The 18027-nt window shown below is 36.3% G+C and overlaps 1 protein-coding gene across 1 annotated transcript in view; it reads left to right on the forward strand.

Moving 5' to 3' along the window:
* The window catches only part of Adamts6 (ADAM metallopeptidase with thrombospondin type 1 motif 6), a 255251-nt gene that overhangs the window by 33951 nt on the left and 203273 nt on the right, over positions 1–18027 (forward strand). The window contains exons 5-7 of the mRNA XM_051172597.1: positions 2010–2221; positions 3000–3083; positions 3588–3733. Of these exons, the coding sequence (XP_051028554.1) occupies positions 2010–2221; positions 3000–3083; positions 3588–3733 (442 nt within the window). The remainder of the gene's footprint in view (positions 1–2009; positions 2222–2999; positions 3084–3587; positions 3734–18027) is intronic.

Raw genomic sequence — 18027 nt, forward strand, 5'->3', positions numbered from 1 at the left:
TGGTGTTACTTTCTGTCAATCATATATTAATTTAATTGTACTCATTAAATGTTTTAGCTATGGAGGTAATAAAAATATTCAGTTCTTCATAAAGACACAAAAGAAACATGTTATGGTCCTCTACCTGCTTAAATTTATTTAATAAGGACAAATTAAGTGACATGCTGTTTACAAATGACATACCCCAGTACTGAAAAACATAATTTTTATAAAATGAAGGGTATACTGCATGAGCTATATCAAATATGGTTTTAAAAATAAGTGTGTTGCCACCAACCAAAACCCCCCACCTAAGGCCGAGGAAGCAGAAGAAGGAGTAGAAAAGAACCAAGGATGGGGAGCTTGCTGTGAGGCTTTGTCTGCTAGTAATGTCAGAAGCCACACCCCTACTGCCTAACCATGAGGTGAACAAAGGCCACACCAACAGACATGCCAAAGTGAATGGTGGAGGTGTGCGTGTGTGTGTGTGTGTGTTTCGGTGGCATTTGGCCTCAACTGAACACAAATAATTACAGACAATTATGGAATGCGGATAGTGGGAGAACAAACCAATTTGTTATCTAATACCAAATCGTCAGACCTGAAAACATACATACAAGTTACATACAGACTGAATTTGTTGTGTGTGTGTATGTATGTATATGTGTGCATATGCATATAAATATATATATTTATATATGCATGTAGCATGTTATATTCACACATATGTATACATGCATGTAACAGTAATTAATTAAAAAAGAGGCCATGAATTTGAGAAGGATCAAGGATGGGTTCATGAGAGGCCTTGGAGGGAGGAAAGGAAAGGGGTAAATGATATATTATAATCTCAAAAACATGTTGCTAGCATATCTTTAAGGTCTTATGTTAATACTCATTACCTTTATTTTATATTTCGATTTTCCAGGCATGTGTGTGTGTGTGTGTGTGTGTGTGTGTGTGTTTGTGTGTGTATATATGTGGGTTTTTTTTGTTGTCTTATTTTTTTGCTTGTGTATTGGTGCATGGGTGAGTATTATGCATGTACTTATGGAAACCCAAGATTGATGTTGGAAATCAAAGTCAGGGTCTCTAAACCCAGCCTACAGCTTATCTATATGACTAGCCTTGCTAGCCAGCTTGCTCTTGGGAGTTGTTAAAATTACAAGTGAGTTGCCTCACTCAGCTGGATTTAAGTGGCTTGTGAGGATCTAAACTTGGTCAAGCATCTTGGTCACAGGCTCTTTAACCACTGAGAAACTCCACTTTAGACTTGAGAAAAGTGATACTTTGTGCGTTTTGTCAACTTAAGTGCTTGTAGACATTAAACTTACATGGGGGCATCTAATTCATGGCACTTTTGAATTGAGAAGAACAGAATTAGTTCTAATTAAGACTTTTTTGGGTTTGGTTTTTTTTTTTTTTTTTTTTTTTTTTTTTTTTTTTTTTTGAGACAGGATTTCTCTGTATAGCCTGGGCTATCACTCTGTAGACCAGGCTGTGACCTCAAACTTAGAAATTCTCCTCCCTCTGACTCCTGAGTGCTGGGATTAAAAGCATGGCCACCACAGGTCTCTAATTAAGACGTTTCAACAAGAGAACTTACTGTAACATGGATGCTCTTTCCCATTGTGATAGATACTGCAGCATCATTGTTTTCTGTCAGCATGGATTTAGTCTACTCAATCTTAAATGGTTTGTTACGGTATATATTCAAAATAGAAAGATATTTTCTAATGTAATTAGCCACTGAAATAATTTGAAAGACTTATTTAAAAGTTTATTAACTAATTTGTTTTATAACTATATTCATTTCATGAGAAGTTAAATGTTCATATTAACTTTTCAGGTAAGTTAGCTAAGTTGAAGATTTGGACTTTTTCTTATATATACAGTTATTTACTCTCTTCCTTTATTTTGAATATCTTGATCCATTTGAGTATATATGAAAATCCTATCTACATGAGATCTATACATAAGTGTATTTGGTTAGATAATCTATCTGAATTACCTAATTATTTTTATTGTAGATCTCACACAAAGCGGCAAACCTTGGTGGATGAATAAGACATCTGCTTTTCCTTCTTTATCACCAAGTAATGGCACACATATTCATCGCAGACAGAGAAGATCCGTGAGCACTGAGAGATTTGTGGAGACACTAGTAGTGGCAGACAAAATGATGGTGGGCTACCATGGCCGTAAAGACATTGAGCATTATATTTTGAGTGTGATGAATATTGTAAGTTTGATCCCTCTATATTCTGTGTTACTAAGTAGTTTATTGTGTTTTATACAAAGATAATGCATTTTTACTAAAATAAATAATGATAAAATTTTATTTGTATAAAGTGGTAAAAAATAAATTTGTAATATTTTAATTTGTTCTTGGGACTGAGTCTAGAACTTGTACATGTAAATACATACCCATGGAATCGAACTGACTCTGTCTGCCCCATTTATTTATATAAGATATTTTTATACACTATATCACTGAAGACTCCACCTTCAAGATGTTTTTCAGAGGATTGATTTTATGTAGTCTACAACAAGTATTTTCTCTTAGAGATGAGATGCATGCATCACAAAAATCTATAGTATGAGCTAACACTTCAAGTGCCTTAAATAAGACTTAACAACTCATTTTTAAGCATTCATATTAATTAAAAATAAACAATAAGAGGGAGATATGGTGGTGTACTCTAATCCCAGCACTCAGGATGCAGAGGCAGGTGGATCACTGTGAGTTCGAGGCCAGCCTGGTCTGCAAAGTAAGTCCAGGACAGCCAAGGCTACACAGAGAAACTCTGTCTCCAAAAACCAAAACCAAAACCAAAAACAAACAAACAAACAAAAACAAAAAACCCAAACAAACCAAACCAAACAAACAAAAAAACAAAAACAAAAAACCCACTACACCATAAAGTCATAAAAATTGCGTTTTACCATTTTAGAAATTCAAAATATTATCCAGTTCTTTTTGTCTGACTTTTTGTCTTTTCTTATTTTCTGGAGGTCAGGTTGCCAAACTTTACCGTGACTCCAGTCTAGGAAACGTTGTGAATATTATAGTGGCTCGCTTAATTGTTCTCACAGAAGATCAGGTAAGAATGAATTAGTTTATATATCAAAAGTCTTAGACTATGGGATTATCACTATGAACAGATATATTTCTTTGTTACTTCTCTTAGCGAGTCCTAGTTAAACATTTTTACCTCTAAAATTTAATTTTATGTGATATTGAGATACTTTTAAAATAATAAACATCACATGCATTATTAAAGCTTTTACTTCATATATGCATTTGTGCTACATGTTTCAGAATTAAGGATGAGCATTTTATTCATATGGTTTATGTGGTAACAATGGTTATGGTTGATTTTTATATGCTGATGATCTCAGATATGTTCAGGTTGGAACTGGAAGGAAAGTCTGTTCAGTACTAAATTAAATGAACCCTAGGCCAGATGTTGTGGAGATAAAAATCGGCAAGAGATTATTCCTAGAAACCACTGCTTCTAATTATAGTCCCACTTTAGTTTTCAAGTTTTGACAACTGACCTTAGTAATTTGTTTGGAACATTTCTGGTATGCATGTTGTATTGCAGCCAAACTTGGAGATAAACCATCATGCAGACAAGTCCCTCGATAGCTTCTGTAAATGGCAGAAATCCATTCTCTCCCACCAAAGTGATGGAAACACCATTCCAGAAAATGGGATTGCCCACCACGATAATGCAGTTCTTATTACTAGGTATGGTTTGCTGCAAGTATTTTTCCTTTGCTTGTTGTGTTTGCTTGCTATTGTAACTTTATTTGTTTTTATCTAAAGCCTCATTCAGGGGATGAGTATAGAAAGAGCAAAGTGGTAATTTATTTTTTATTACTGTGAAAGAGTATAATCTAATATTAATATGCTTGCATCAGATGAGCTAAATAAAAAACAATAACTAAGATTTAACTTAGGATAAATAACTTTTACCCTTATAAGCCCTATTTGTGATGTTTAGTTGAAAGCACAGACATCATTTGTTAATTAAACACAATCTTGCTTTTTGTAAAGCAAGATTTAAAAATTTGAGAAGTAAGTTGTCACTTTTGGTTACAAGATATAGTAACTATTCCTGTGTATTTATAGTTGTTTTAATTTATGCTAATTTACTAAAAGAGAGGAGGTGGTCTATTTAATTACATTATTTAAATTAAGCATTTAAATTAAAAGAAACATATCCAGTGCTGAAGAGACAGCTCAATGGTGATGAGCCTCTGGTGTTCTTGGAAACCGCCCAGTTCCGCTCCCAGCACCCACATTGGGCTCTCACAAGTGTCTGTAGCTACAATTCTGGAGAATCTGATACGTTGTGTGGCTACTGATACACAAATTGCATACATTCACACACATATGCATAAATTTAAAAAATTTATACAATTATATTTATAAAATATAAAAAATCTTAAAATTTCTAAGAAGGAGATTTATCATATTGTTTATAAATTTTCTTTCTCAAGAAAAGTCATTACTCCCTAATAAGCAAATGAAGTCATTCACTGCTTTCTAGTTTTGCAGGGGTCTTTATATTTATTCTCCCACAGCTCTATGGGGTGTATTGTTGGGAATTTTTGCATGTTAGATATAAAGAAACTTGCCTAGTGGGGTGGCGCACACCTGTAATCCCAGCACTCAGGAGGCAGAGGCAGGTGGATTGCTGTGAGTTTGAGGCCAGCTGGTCTACAAAGTGAGTCTAGGACAGCCAAAGCTACACACAGAGATACCCTGTCTCAAAAAACCAAAAACCAAACCAAATCAAACCAAACCAAAACAAAAAACCCTCCAAAAAACCAAAACCAAACCAAACCAAACCAAACCAAAACAAAACAAAAAACCGGAAACCTTAATTCAAAATAGTTAAATTAGTTTCCTAAAATCATTCAACTAATAAATGAAAGAAGACTTAATCTCTGGTAATACCATCCTATTTTCACTGTCTTTTATGCCTTAATTCCTTTTCATTTTTAGCTTTTAGAGCTGGAGTCTTGCTGTGGTGCTCAGGCTGACTTCTAGAACAAAGGCTCAGGCTCTCCTCCTGCTTTAGCCTCCCAAAATAGTTAGGACTGCAGGTGTGCACCACCACGTCACACTTTGCTTTTACTCATTTATACCCTGATCATGATTGGGTAGAAACATTATGCTTTAATAATCCCAGTACAATAATTTTGGCTACCCACCAGTATTTACAAATATAAGACAAAATAAATTCACAGTAAGGAACAGTCAGCAAATGGAAACATCATTCTGTCTTGGCTGAGCAAGATAGCTTTGTTATTTTATTTCTTTTCATTTTTGAGAATATATTTAACATATGCATGATCTGTGGCAGGTTTCTAGACTTTAACATCTAAGGAGGGAGTATAAAGAAAAGAGGCTCAGAATCTTTACACTCAGTATGATATTGCGATCTAACTTTAAATCTGTTAATCGAATCATAAAGTTTCTAAGTACTAAAATCTTGAAAATTTTATCGTATGTTGGCTGAATAAAGCTAGATCTTATGGTTCTTTATGCATGTGCTGATAGAGCTGTCTGATTAGTTCTCTAATTCCTCAGAGGATTGACACCTGAAAGGCGCCCAAATATGCTTAAGAAATTAAAAGTATACTAGGAATTATACTAATGTAGAAATGTTTCGTTGACCAAAATAAATCCCCACCAAACCTTTTACTGAATGAGCCCTCTTCACATATACCAAAGGCGTTCTCGTAACCTCTGTTACATCAGCCAGTACAGACTGATATGAGGTCTGAGCTCTGCCTTGTCCCGTTAAAGCTTGAGGGCATGTCTAATACTAGTATGACTGGCCACCAGGGACAATGGAGTAGAGAAAGTCATGTTCAAACCTCAGACATCAAAAAGCCACTCAAAGCAGCCTACGTAGCCAAGAACTCAACAGAAAAGTAGGAAACAATCTGAGCAAATTCAGAGTTGAGTGTTTTAGCCAAAACTGAGTGGTGAATTGCTCAAATCTGTTTCCTACTTAAATACATATGAATCTGTAGCCTTGATGTAACATCTGCCATTTGCTCAAAAATATAAAAATACAGTGCAGATATATTGAAATTGTATAGTTGTACATATATATATATTCATGTATGGAATTCTTTAAATTTTACTAAAAGTAACATCATGATTTAAGTATATATTCATTTATAATGCTCAATCCCTCACTGGACAAAAACCTATCTAAATAATAAAGATGACAATTATCTCATTTTGATTATGCATTCTCTGGCCCAAGTAAATAGGCTAACATCACCTTGAGGCTTTAAGAGAGAATTCCACACATGATTTTATATTAGGGTTGAAACTCATTTCATATAACTGGCACACTCAGAGTTGTAACTCCAACCATTTGTTGGTAAGAGCATGATTTATGTTTGTTTGAAATGTCAGCTCACTAGGGAGAATGTGTAATGCAATTGTCAAGGATTACAAAAGAAAAATGGGTGATATTTTTATCTCCACAAAACCATATTTGTTCCAAGAACTTCAATGTTTTTTTTTTTGTTGTTGTTGTTGGCTGTTTTTGTTTTTGTTTTTTTTGTTTTTTAGAGACAGGGTTTCTCTGTGTGTATCCCTGGCTGTCCTGGACTTGCTATGTAGACCAGGATGGCCTCAAACTCACAGGAATTCACCTGCCTCTGCTACCCGAGTGCTGGGATTAAAGGCGTGTACCACCAGGCCTGGCTCCAACTTAAATGTTTTAAGCACAAAGTCATGTGGAACTTTTGTCACTTAGGCAGCAATAGCTACCTTTGAGGTCTGTTTAAAAATGGTATTTTATTTGTTGAATTTTAAGCTTATTCAGTTACTGACTAGACAAAAAGAAATGTTCAACCTTTGATATTGTAACACAGTGATGTCATCAACAAAGCCCTCCGTTGAGAACTGAGCAATCCAGCTTTAAAAAAAAAATCACAAAACTGTCTTATACTGTTTTAGTAAGTGTACAATTTTGTGTTAGGCCAGGTCACATTTATAGCTATCCTAAGCTACAGGCAGTCCACTGGCTCTGAGCTGAATGCACCAGTAAGTTAGTATAGATTTGTTTTATCTGGCATCGGTAATACTAAAACCAACAAAGAACCCATCAAATTACTTATATGTTCTATTTTTAAATACATATATGTGTTTTACATGTAAACATAAGTGTCTGGGTCTCTTGATCATTGTTCTATTTCTGTGAAGGGACACCACGACCAAGGCAAATCTTACAAAAGAAAACACTTAACTGGGCCTGGCTTAGAGTTTCAAAGGTTTAGTCCATCAATATAAAGCAGAGGAGCATGGCAGCATGCAGGAAAGCAGTGGAGCATCCCTGAGAGCTGCATCTTGATCTGTAGGCAGAGAAAGCAACATTGGGCCTGGCATGTACCTTTAAGATCCCTTAGCTTACCCACAGCCCACCCCCAGTGACACACTTCCTTCAACAAGGCCACACCTATTCCAACAAGGCCACACCTTGTTATCCTTCTCAAATATTGCCACTTCCTGGTGACTAAGCAGTCAGATATATGAGCCTGTGAGGGCCATTCCAATTCAAACAACCACAATATGTATCTGTAGTACTTTATAGACACTATAATTAATAATATATGATGTAGTAAATACCTGTTGTCACTACTTGGACTTATAAAGGCTTTACATGTAGCTTCATCTCATTTCCTAAAATGATATTTAGGTTCTTCTCCATGATATACTATCACCGAATACCACTTGGCTAGTGCAGTCATGTTTAGATGTGCGGAAATGGGGCGACGTTTTTATGTATTCTATGCTACAGGTTATATTTTATGTATGTAATTTTAAGTATAACAGTTGCCTCTATTTATGTCCATGTACCACATATGTGCCCATGCAGGCCAGAAGATGGAAAGGATCCATTTGTACTGGAGGTGTGAGCTGCCATGTGGGTGCTGGGAATTGATCCTTGGTCCTCTGAGTGAGCAGCCAGTACTCTAAACTGATAAGCCACCTCTCCAGCCATATAATTATATTTTAAGTAAACAGTAATTGTAAAAAAGAAACCAAGAGTATTCTTTATTTTTGTTGTTTTTATTTAAGCTCTCAGAATAATTAACATTTAAGCACCATATGACTAAGTTAATAAGTGATTAACCTTTTTTTTTTTTTTTTTTACCAGAAACTTTTGAAACTCAGGTTAGAGGGTAGGGTAGGCCTATGCATACACAGTTTACTTGCTAAAATTCTTTTAATTGTTTTCATTACATTTTGCCTTTCATAAATTATTTCTAAAATCAACCAAATTGTATATATTTACTTTTGACATGTGTGTAAGTTGTGGAATGTTTAAATTGAATATAATCTTGATGTGAATTATCTTACATACTTCATTAATGTCCATTTTAAAAACTGCAAATTAACAGCTGCTTAGGAATAAAACTCTGCTAGTTGACATATTATTTATCTTTTATTTCCACACAAACAGAAAATATTAATCATAAGCTTAAAGTCAAGCCAACTTCTGAATTTTTGTTATGGCCAAATCTTTAAGAAATTTATCAATAGTTTCAAATGCAGTAGAAAGCTAGTGATGTAGAGTGTACCATTGTCAATACTGCTGGTGTAAACAAACTAATTTGTATGGTGTTTGGCTTTCTCTTCTACACTGTATTGGAATCATTTTTTGTTTTTTGCATTTTAAGATATTAACACATTACCATTATATATTTAGAATAGGAGTTATTGCTTAAGTTTGTTGCATGGAAACAATTTTGAGATGTAATTTACCCATTTAAATAAAAATTCAGTGGCTTTTGTGTACCTGTGCATAAGGTTATGGTACCATTACTGTAATTAATTTTAGAATACTGTGTTATTTTCAAAAGAAGACAAGCCCATTCCCCAGCCCAAGGTGGACCCAGCCCCAGACAACAGCTAATCTGACGTCTCTATACATGATAGTCCATTCTGGACTTTTCATAGAGTTAACTTATCTATGATGTACCATGTATTAATGTTACATTCCTCTTATTAGCCTAGAGCCAATGTACCAAACTTAAGAATCCCTTTTGTTCATTAGGCTATTTTTCTATTTCTTTTAAATTATTTATTTTTTATTTATGTATATGTGTGTGGGCCTGAGTGTGGGTACTACTTGTGCACAGGTACTTTCTGAAAACAGAAGAGGCACTGGGGGTTGGATCCCTTGGAATTGGAGTTATAGCTAATTGTAAGCTGCCTGAAGTGGGTCTTGGGAACTGAACCCAGGTCCTCTGCAAAAGCAGCAAGTGCTCTTACCTATGAGTCATCTCTCCAGGCCTCTTTATTAGGCTATTTTTCAATTAATATACTTTTATTACTTTTTATTAGTGAAAAGCCTAGGACTTATAAGTACATCTTAAAGTATAGATGCAAAATTGCACAGTAAGTCATAATTTGGTCTTTAGTTAAAAGTGGTGTATTTATCCTCTTAAGGAGTCATGAGTGTTTACTTTGGTTCTCCTAGAGGAATTTCTGAATTAACTCAACTGTATAAAAGTTCAAAAATAGCTATAAATGGTTTTGATAGAGCTTGGTCTATAATGTTAGATTTAAACACATTTAAAAAATATATCTGTCTAGATTAAATACCTGCTTCATGAAGAAATGTGAGGATAGACAGACAAAGCAGAGATTAATGGTGACACATTAAAATTTAATTCAAAAGAATTAAAAATTCTCTTGGAAATCATAAACATTAAGTATCTTATAACTTACTGTCATTAAGCTTTTAGGGCTATGTTAGGTTTAAGTACAACATGTGAGTTTTGAATTCAGATTATAGGAGGTTGGTTTTTGCTGTGTGGGTGTTTTGAAGCACATAGTCTTCCACCTCAGTGATCTTACCATTCCTGCCATCCTCTCCTCTCCTAGGTCTTTTCCTTTTGTCCATGCCTTATTGGTTCTTTACTCAAAACTACCTACAATCAGCTTTCTCTCCAGTCTAGGACTATGGCAAACTACAATGACTAATTTCTTTGTATAACAGGGCCTTTTAAGAGTGAAAGTAGGAGGAGGGTAGTGGTGGTGGTGCATGCCTCTAATCCCAGCACTTGGGAGGCAGAGGCAGACAGATCTCTGTGAGTTCAAGGCCAATCTGGTCTATAGAGCAAGTTCCAGAACTACACAGAGAAACCCTGTTTCAAACAACAGCAATAAAAGAGTGAAAGTAGGAGGCAGGTAATGGTGGTGGTGCATGTGTCTAATACCAGCCCTTGAGAGGCAGAAGAAAGCAGATCTTTGTGAGCTCAAGGCCAACCTGGTCTACAGAGAGAGTTCCAGGACTACACAGAGAAATCTTATCTGGAAAGACAGCAACAAGAATAAAATAATGAAAGTAGGTATTATTCACAGTTAGGCCGAGGATACAGGTACAAACGAGGACCTGGCAAAACAGGCATTGCCTATATTCATGAAGTTTTAAACATTTTAAAAAACAGTAACTTCAGAACAGACATTTGTTTTATGGTTGTACCAATGTATATGCATATAAATATGCTTATTACATGCCATATATTTAAAGGTTTTAAATATTTAAACTGTACTGCATAAACTAGATACTGTTGCTATCCCATTTTTGATCAAGGTGCTGATGAATAGAAAAGTTAAATGAGGTCCCACAATAGAATATGAGGTTTAAAACAAACTATGTAATATGCTTCCAGAGTTTTTGTTAACGGACTTAACAGAGTAGTTAAGCCAAAATAATTATCTACTTTAATATTATTGACACCTGTGGTCGGTAGGGATCTAAGATGTCCCCAGTGAACTTCACCTTTTGATATTAATTAAAAAATATTTATGTGTATGGATGTTTGGTCTGGATGCATGTATGTACTTCATGCCTGCAGACCTCTTGGAACTGGTGATACAGGACATATTAGCTGTCATGTGGGTGCTGGCAATTGAACCTGGGTCCTCTGAAAGAGAAGCAAGTGCTGTTAGCCACTGAGCCATCCTCTCAGTTTCCATCTTGGTATTTTTGACCATGTGTGACCCTTCTCTTTGAGCATATGTTGAATAATAAATGTGTAAATGTTAGAGGCATTTCCCAGTAGAGACGTTGTAGCTCTTAAGGGGAAGTGTCACAGCCTTGCTGTGAGGGGGACAGTATCCCCAGTGCAAGTGTTACCTGAAGGGAAAGGTGTCCTGGCACCCAGGAGCCATGGAATGCCACAAGGTCACACCTCACAACAAACCTCTTACAAGAGATTTATTGGGACAGACACAAGAGAATGTCTTCCCTTGCTCTGGCAAGAAGCAGTGAAGAAATGGGCAGGAGACAGGCTTATTATATAGGGTTATATAGGGTTTATTGTGAGGCAGAACTGTCCAAGGTGGCCTGGGATTGGAGGGATTTTGTGGCCTGATCTTGGGGCAAGCTCAGGGACTGGTGGAATTTTGCGGTCCAATCTTGATCTTTTTATTCTGTGGGATAATTTTGCATTTTCACTGTTTTTACATGTTTGGTCATATTTTTCCATGTTATTTACCTTAAATGATATTATCACTAAATTTTCATTTTGATTTGTTACTATTGTGTGTTGTTTTGATATTCTGTAATCTCACTACTTATTTGCTAGTTTTAGTAGCTTTGTGTTGTAAATGTATTGTTTGTGCTTTGAGATAGAGTACCAATATGGGATCTTGAAATGTAGCGCCACTGCCTCTCTACCTCCATTACAACCATGGACTAGTTTTAGTGATTCTCAGTTGTTAGTTTCTCTTAGTCAGAGTGAGATAGATCTGTATGTTGCTGACTTTTGGAAAGTTGCTATATGGAAAGTCTAGTATGTGATCAGTCTTATGTTCTAAGAATGGTATATATTATAATATTTATATGTAGAGTTTTTTATTTGTCCACCATATTACATTTGTTCTTTTTGTTGTTCAAGTGTTTCTTGTTTTTATGGATATGTGGCATGTGAATTGAAAGATGTATTTTCAAACAGCTTACTATTTTGGATTCATCTTTATTTTTGTGTTTTTCAAAATTTGCTGTAAGGAGTTGAGAATATTTTACTAATTTAGACACAAATTTATTATTACCTATTTGGCATGCTAAGGACTCTTTCTTGTTTGTAACATTTTTCTTTTCTATTTATAGCTTATCTTTCTTTTAAGGTATATTTGTTGGATATATTTATATAGGCTTTGATTTATAACACTATTTTAGATGCGAGTTTAGAAAATAGCAGGTATTTAGAAGAGTTACTTCTTTATCCTTTTGTGCATCAGTCTTTCAGACAGTACATGTTTGTACTGTCTATATTTAGTGTGGTTTTTATTGTTTGAGGAAGGCTTCTGGCCTCTTATTTTCTTAGCTATGTATGCCCTTTAGTTATGATGTGACTTATATATCTTTGGATTTATATCTTTGATCAGTATTTGGATATCACATATATATTGTATTTGCAATTATAACTTTTCAATTTTCTCCTGTGCCTACAGTTCTCTTGTATTATATATACATATATATGTATTTGTAATACATATATAATATATATAATAAACAGTGTATACATTTTAAATTCTCTTTTCAACTGTAATTAATCTATATTTTACTTACTGAGTTCTTGTAAAATTATATCTAATTTATTTTAGAAGGCTTTTCTCAAGTCTTCCTAACCACTTGTATTTTTTCCTTGCTTTTAGAACTTCATTTTAAAATTTAACATTTTAGGCTGGGGGAGATAGTTTTGTCAATAAAGTGCCTGTTGTGTAAGCTTCAGGACTTGAGTTTGATCACTATAACCCGTGTGAAAAAGCTGGGTGTGGTAGGCACACTTGTAATTCTAACATTAGAGAAAGAGAGAGTGCTCACTGACCAGCTAGCCTTGCTCTAGAGGAATTAAATTCAAAATGGAACAGTCAAAAGTGCTAGAGAACGAGATCTGAAATGCAGTCAAAATTAAGTTCTTGAAGTAGGCATAGAAACGATAGAGCAGTGCAAACAGTATAGTTAGGAACTCAAAATAAAGGCAATGAAACAATTGTTTAATTAAATGTTCTGTCTACTTTTTCTTTTCCTACAGAATTGATTTGAGGTTTTTGTGTACATGTGTACCTTTTTCTCTCTTAATAGGCCATTTTGTGGTTATGGATGCTACTTTATTGTTTAGTTGATCTATTCCTATATTTTCAAAATCTATTCTTAGAACTCAATTTTTTAAACTTATTAATTTTATGTGGATGAATGTCTTTCCTGCATATTAGTAAATGCACTATGTATGTGCCCAGTGCCTATGAAGATCACAAGAGGGGTCCAGATGCCTTGGAACTAGAATTACAAATTGTTGTGAGCCACCGTGTGGGGGATGGGAACAGAGCATTGGTCCTCTGTAAGAGCAACAAGTGCTCTCTAACCAGAGTCATTCCTCCAGTCCCAAGTTCTCAGAACTTTAACTTGAAATGCAACAGTAGTGAAAAACATGTCCAACTATGAAATATAGAATCCACTTAAATATTTCTGGATTGTTATGGTAAGGCTGAGAGACTTTGTTAACTTTACATATCTTTCTCTAACTGTCTACTACAGTATATAAGCTAGCGTCTAAATTTCCAAACTTATAAATAATTCATTTGGTTCATAAGTTAATGAGATTAAAATTGTACTTAGTATTTAAATTTTGATTTTCCAACTAAAACTCATTAAATTGGTTGGTTCATGAATTCTACAGTAGATATTTTGGAGAACAGGAGGTTTCAATGAGAACTGTTGACTTCTTCTTTCCTATTTAAAAGTAAGAAACATTTATACTTTTTTGGTGTTTTTTGGTATATGCATGTAGAGGCCATAGGTTAATGTTGGTTGTGTTTTTCAATTATTCCTCACCTTATTTATTTATTTTCTACTCTTTTGACTTCACATAAAGAGCGCTACAGTAAAGAAAGATGAGATAAGAAAATGTCAAGATTCTTGTTGTGTAACAGTAAAAACCCATACAAGGGTTCAGAACCAGGGGAAGAAACATATGTAATTTTTTTTATAAATGAAAACTACAGTGACTAAGTTAGCAGTTCTCATTGAATGTCAAAGATGATGCCATATGTGGGAAATCGGGTTTCTTGCTTATTGTTTGGTTTGTGATTTAGCACTTGAGCCTTTTGGCTACTTCACTTTAGATAGTGCTACTCAGTGTATGCAAGAGGGGAAAGGATGTATCATTACTTGATCCCACCAGCCTTCTTGTGGGAGTTTTGCTCCCAAAGAAGTAAAAATGTATTTTTATGCAGGCATTCATTGTAACAGTTCCTATCATAGCCCCAAACCTAAGAAACCGTGGGCGAGCATTACTGAACTTGGGGGTTATAGTGTATACCCCATGTCAAGTCCAGCTACTCATTGTCAGTAAGCCAAGCCAAAGAGCCACATTAACAGTGGGAAGCAGAAAATGATATGGGGAGTGGGGCATAGCAATCCAGCACACTCCTCAAGTCCATCTCTGGAGTCCAGAAGTGAGACCAAAGTTTAAGCAGAGGTCCAAAGATATGCATGTCTGAGTAGTCTTAGTCATGGGGTGATCCTGCCTACCGTTTACCCACTATAATTTGGGTTCCAGTCTCATCCTTGAGGCGGTCTGACAAGTTGTTAGAACTGTTGTCTTTTTCTGAGAGACATGTCCGCCTTCTGGCTGATATCCATCCCTTGGGTATGGATCCATCCCTTGAGATGACCTGGGAAATTCCCGTTTCCTTGGGGTCCATTTATCTAAGGGATAGATTGTGAGACGTGGTGGATTTTTAGAATATCTTCACTTATGCAAGGTCAGCTACATCTCCTCACTTTTGGTTTTAGTACCCCAATCCTGAGGTAAAATTTGTCTATGTCTAAAGCAAATTCAAGCTAGTCTAAGGTGACTATGTATAAGAACCATTTTTCTAAAATCTCTTGGCATTTAGTTACTTTTAGGAGATGGCACAGCAACTCCATCTCGTTGGTTTGAGATGGGGCCTTTGCATGAAACCGAGGGCTGGCCTCAAGCTTACCTTCCTGTGTCAGCTTCTCAACTCTGCAGTTACAGGCAAGTGCTATCATAGCAACACGACTTTATTTCAGTTCTGACCACTTCTCCTCTTATCTCTGAAAACATCGCAATTAACCATCTGCTCACCTCAAGGTTTTGAGACAGGGTCTTTCACTGAGTGGCTGCGTAGACCTCCAGACCTTTCTTTGTCTCCCTACACTGGGGTTAAAGACATGTACCCCATGCCTGAAGTTTTAACTGGAACTCTGGGCCTCAGGCTTACATGGCAAATGCTTCACTGACTAAGCCGTCTCCCCTACCCAACTTATTCTCTTTGCACTGATAAAAGTTCCAAAGTATAGCTTTCCTTGCTTGATTATATTGTATTAGATACTTTCCTATTGCTGTGATAAAACACCGTGACCAAGGCAAGTGACCAAAGGAAGGGCTTATTTGGACTTATGGGATAAGGAATCTGAGGGATAAAAGTCCATCGCCATCATGGCAGGACAGCATGGTGGCAGGCAGGTATGCCAGGAATAACTTAAATCTCACACCACAAACCACAAGCAGCATGTAGAGTGCTCACTGGGGATGGCACATTGCACTGAAGGCTCACAGGCCCCCTCTCCCCACAGTGGCATACTTCCTCCAGCAAAGGCACTTCTCCTAAGGCTCCCAAAGAGCTCCACCAACTGGGAACAAGTGTTCCATTGATGCAGGTTACGGGAGGCATTCTAATAGTGATACAGGGTGCAGCATGTACGCTATGCTCTAAAAAGAAATGCAGCAAGAGTCTGAAAAATATGTTTTACCTACTAGATATTGTACTGTTTTAGGTAAACACATAATGAGATAATTGCTGATTAACCACTTATTTCTTTTTTTAGTATTTTTAAAATTTTTATCAATTTATTCAAATTACAACTCAATTGTTATCCCATCACTTGTATCCTCCCATTCCTCCCTCACTCCCGCTTTCACCCTATTCCCCTCTCCTATGTCTAAGACTGAGGGGGACCTCCTCCTCCACTATATGGTCACAGGCTATCAAGTCTCATCTTGGTAGCCTGCTTATTCTTTCTTTGAGTGCCACCAGGTATCCCCACCAAGAGGAAGTTGTCAAATATGGAGCACTAGAGCTCATGTCATAACTGTGGAGAATGTCCTGTCCATTGGGTAGATCAGAGTAGGGGTTCGATGTTTCCTACTTGTATTGTCCTTGATTAGTGCAATAGTTTTAGCAGACTCCCCTGGGCCCCGATCCACCCATCGTGATGTTCTTCTTGTAGGTTTCTAGGAGCCTCTGGGTCCTTCTATTTCCCCATCTCCTATATTTCTCTTACCTAGAGTCTCAGTAGGATGTCCAAATCTATCCCAGTCTCCTGGTAAGTGAAGGCTTTCGTGGGATGTGCCTTTTGGGATAGTGCTCAATTATAAGTTAGTATATACCATGTGAGCCTTTCTGCTTCTGGGTTAACTCACTCAGTAAGATCATCTCTAGTCCCATCAATTTGTCTACAAAATTCGGGATTTCCTTGTTTTTAATAGCTGAGTAATATTCCATAGTGCAAATGTACCACAGTTTCTTTATCCATTCTTCTACTGAAACTGAGGGACATTTAGGCTGTTTCCATGTTCTGGCTGTTATGAATAAGGCTGCTATGAACATCGACCACTTATTTCTTATAAATGTTACTGATTTTCAAAATGTTGTTTAGGAGAGAATAAATTAGCTGAATAGTCACGATATGATTGGTTCTTTTGGAATTTAAAGTGAAAAGAAATGCAAGAAAAATATTTTATCTTTAAAATAGATTTTTGCAAGAGAAAGGCAAAGAGAGACGTTTCTGCGTTTCCCCTAATTTTTTCTCTGTATAAGACCAATAATGATTTATGACCACTCCTGATGAGAATAAGCATTTGTAGACCAGGCAAGCATACAGCAACCTACACAACATCCCCCGCGCCCTTTGAGGGAACGGGGCATCGTTCTCTTAAGGTTTCTTCAGGTTCAACTGGGGCACATAATACTTCGGAGTACCCCCCCCCCCAAATTGGAGAGAATGGTTAAGCAATCTAGTGATTGCATTTGTGGTTCAGGTTCTAAATGTTGAGAGATTCCAGGCTTAGTACAAGATTGCAATGGTGGTCCAAATTGGATCAGAAGTTTTCTACATTGTTGTCCAGGAAACTGTCCAACTCTGATGAGTAAAAGGAACAGAATCATCCAGGGCTGGAACTAGGAGGATACAGGATGTCAGTGTCCATTGTGCTGGGAGAAAGGATTCCTGTCAGGTCTGATCCAGATGGTTATTTTGTTCTGAAAACATAATTTCTCACACGCATTATACAGCTCTAACATTATAATTGTATGAGGTGTGCAGGATGCACAGAACAACTAAAGCTAGTTTCCTGGTCATTGTATGGGTCGACATAAGGCTTTTACTAATCTTCCTTCTTCTCTTACTAATAATGGCCTCAATAGTAAGTCATAGAGAATCTGTGGTCAACATGAGGTCTCTCTATGCCTATACATTTATATGTAGGCAAGGAGATGGGAGCTGACAAGAAAGAAAGAGCGATTCAGGAACATAGAGGGAGGATAGAACAAAAGCTAGATGATTGAACCTTCTCCTTAACTCAAGGCCTTAATTGTTACTTATAATAAAGGTTATGTCTAAGTCATTGCTATAGAATTTAATATACTGATACAAAACATGGGCAAGTCAAATAATTGGCAGATTTTAACACAAGAATATATGTCCTAAGTCTAACAGATAGATATGACTCTATCGATATATGAGGTAAAATAGTTGAATAAGGTCTTCAGAAGCCTCAGAGACACACAGAATATGGCATTTAAAGTTGCTCTTACAATTCTAAATTTCTTCAACAACAAGACAAGTTAACTCCTGACAACACCCAGCTGACCTCATAGAAAATGATGAGCATCAAAGAGCCTCCTTATGGACATGGCTTCAAAGGTGGCAAAATAACCACTGGGCAAAATGTCTTTGTTCC

The sequence above is a fragment of the Acomys russatus genome, chromosome 30 (genome assembly GCF_903995435.1).
Source record: "Acomys russatus chromosome 30, mAcoRus1.1, whole genome shotgun sequence".
Taxonomy (NCBI): domain Eukaryota; kingdom Metazoa; phylum Chordata; class Mammalia; order Rodentia; family Muridae; genus Acomys; species Acomys russatus.